Source organism: Anopheles bellator, unplaced genomic scaffold, assembly GCF_943735745.2.
Source record: "Anopheles bellator unplaced genomic scaffold, idAnoBellAS_SP24_06.2 scaffold01816_ctg1, whole genome shotgun sequence".
NCBI lineage: Eukaryota > Metazoa > Arthropoda > Insecta > Diptera > Culicidae > Anopheles > Anopheles bellator.
The window spans coordinates 1-1809 of NW_026685938.1; the positions used below are offsets into that span (position 1 = coordinate 1).

General features: G+C 43.2%; 1 protein-coding gene across 1 annotated transcript; it reads right to left on the reverse strand.

The window, feature by feature from the left end:
• Positions 1-8: 8 nt before the first annotated feature.
• LOC131214670 (cytochrome P450 6d3-like) lies at positions 9-773 on the reverse strand (the record flags this gene model as incomplete). Its single annotated transcript, XM_058209006.1, has 1 exon — positions 9-773. A coding segment is annotated over exon 1 (765 nt), but the record flags the coding sequence as incomplete, so codon positions are not given.
• Between the last annotated feature and the right edge of the window lie 1036 nt (positions 774-1809).

Genomic DNA, 1809 nt, shown 5'->3' on the forward strand with positions numbered 1-1809 from the left:
TTCTTCTCTCGGTGCTCGATCTGTGATGAGATTATTTCCATCACGAACTTGATCATATGCGGTGGCAGCGAAGACATACGCGTGATTTTCAGCAGCATGGGGCAAACGAAAATACTGGCCGAACGGATGTTATTGACGAACCCAACCGAGCGCACGAGACTGTTTAGCGTTACGAAGAACGGATCTTTGGGGTTCTGTATGCAGTGCGACTCGAACCCGAAAAACACTGACGCAATCACATCGATCACAAACCGTGACGCTAGCGTTCGCATGTCTTGCACGCTTGGCTGTTCCGTCAGCCTATCCAACTCGTTAACCAGCGAGTGCCCTACGTCCATGAAGGTTGGCATCATGGTGCGTAGTTGTCCCGAGGTGAAGGTCGGCGTAAGCTTGCTGCGTAAGCTCTTCCACCGTTGACCAGGCAGCGCGAACAGGTTCGCCGAGAACGGATCATCGTGTTCATTGCAGTAAACACCGCGATCGTGGAAGTGTTGGAAATCGTTCACCATAATCTTCTTCGCGAGGTACGGATCACGGATTAGAAGCGAAGGGCGAAAGAACAGATATATTCCCACGAACCGATCGGACGTTTGGTGGTACAAATTGTTGATGGCGACACCGAATGACTCCTTTTTCTGCACCACCGTCTGTAGATTTCCGAACGGGATATGTGGCTTGATATTAGCGATGCCATAGCGATCCCAGTACGAATAGATGTACTTCAGCCCTAGAAATATTACGGCCGCTACTAGTGCGAGGCTGTAGATGAACATTTCGACCTGTCACTAAGCATACAACGAGTTATTTGGAACCGAAACTTCACTATAATGGAGAAGCTCAACCGTCTCCGACACTTAATAGACTGAGCCGAATCAAGCCAGGGGCAAGGTCATTTATAGCTTCCGATTATTCGTGAGGTGTGTTCGTGGATGCCAACATTGTTTTTTATGTTGCGTGTGTGTATTGGTGTGCTTTATCATCAACGCGACGATGATTGTTTTTCGACATTCGTGTAGGATCAGGCCGATTTTGGAAGCAAGCGTAGCTGGTAGAGCGAATTAACGTGTTAACTGGTAACGTCTACGACACCGCCGCACGTACCGTGAAGTATTCAAGTCAAAAGAAGAAAAAAATGTATTAGCAGATGAAGTGTAACTCTTGTCCTTTTATTTGGGAATAAGTTTAAGTTTTATTTCATTAATATCGGCTTACCAGGTTTCAATGAGAGGAGGACCTATGAGAGGAGACTTTTGAATGACTGACTCTAGCTATCGATTTGGTCCTCCTCATTATGCTTTTTTAAGCAACAATACCTTGTTTTGACTTGAGACAAATGATTTCAGGTAGAAAACAAAATTTGGTTTGCAACTTATCTTTGAAGAGGTTAGACCTTGTCGTCTTTTGTGCCTGAAAAGAATGTTTCACGGGGAGCATTGCATGTGCTAACTGATGCAAACTGCTACAGAATTGCATCAAGTGCTTGTCTAGGCCTGGAAGATCGCAGTGTTTTAAGCAGTTAAAAAGATTAAAAGGCATGGTGTGGTAACTTGCCACGATTTAGTAGAGAGATGAGAGAAATGTATACCTAGCGATGGTAAATGCTTTGAGTGAAATTGAGTTTTTCATTTCAATGCAATAAACATGTGATCTCTTTGAAAAAGGTTCCTTTCATACTTATAGACCTGGTAAATGTTATGAAATATTTTTTTATTTACCACAAGTTAATAAAATTTATGATGTCTATACTTGATCTAAACTAATTTTTTTTAAATATCCCTAATACAAGGAGTGTCGCCGAATCTATCACAG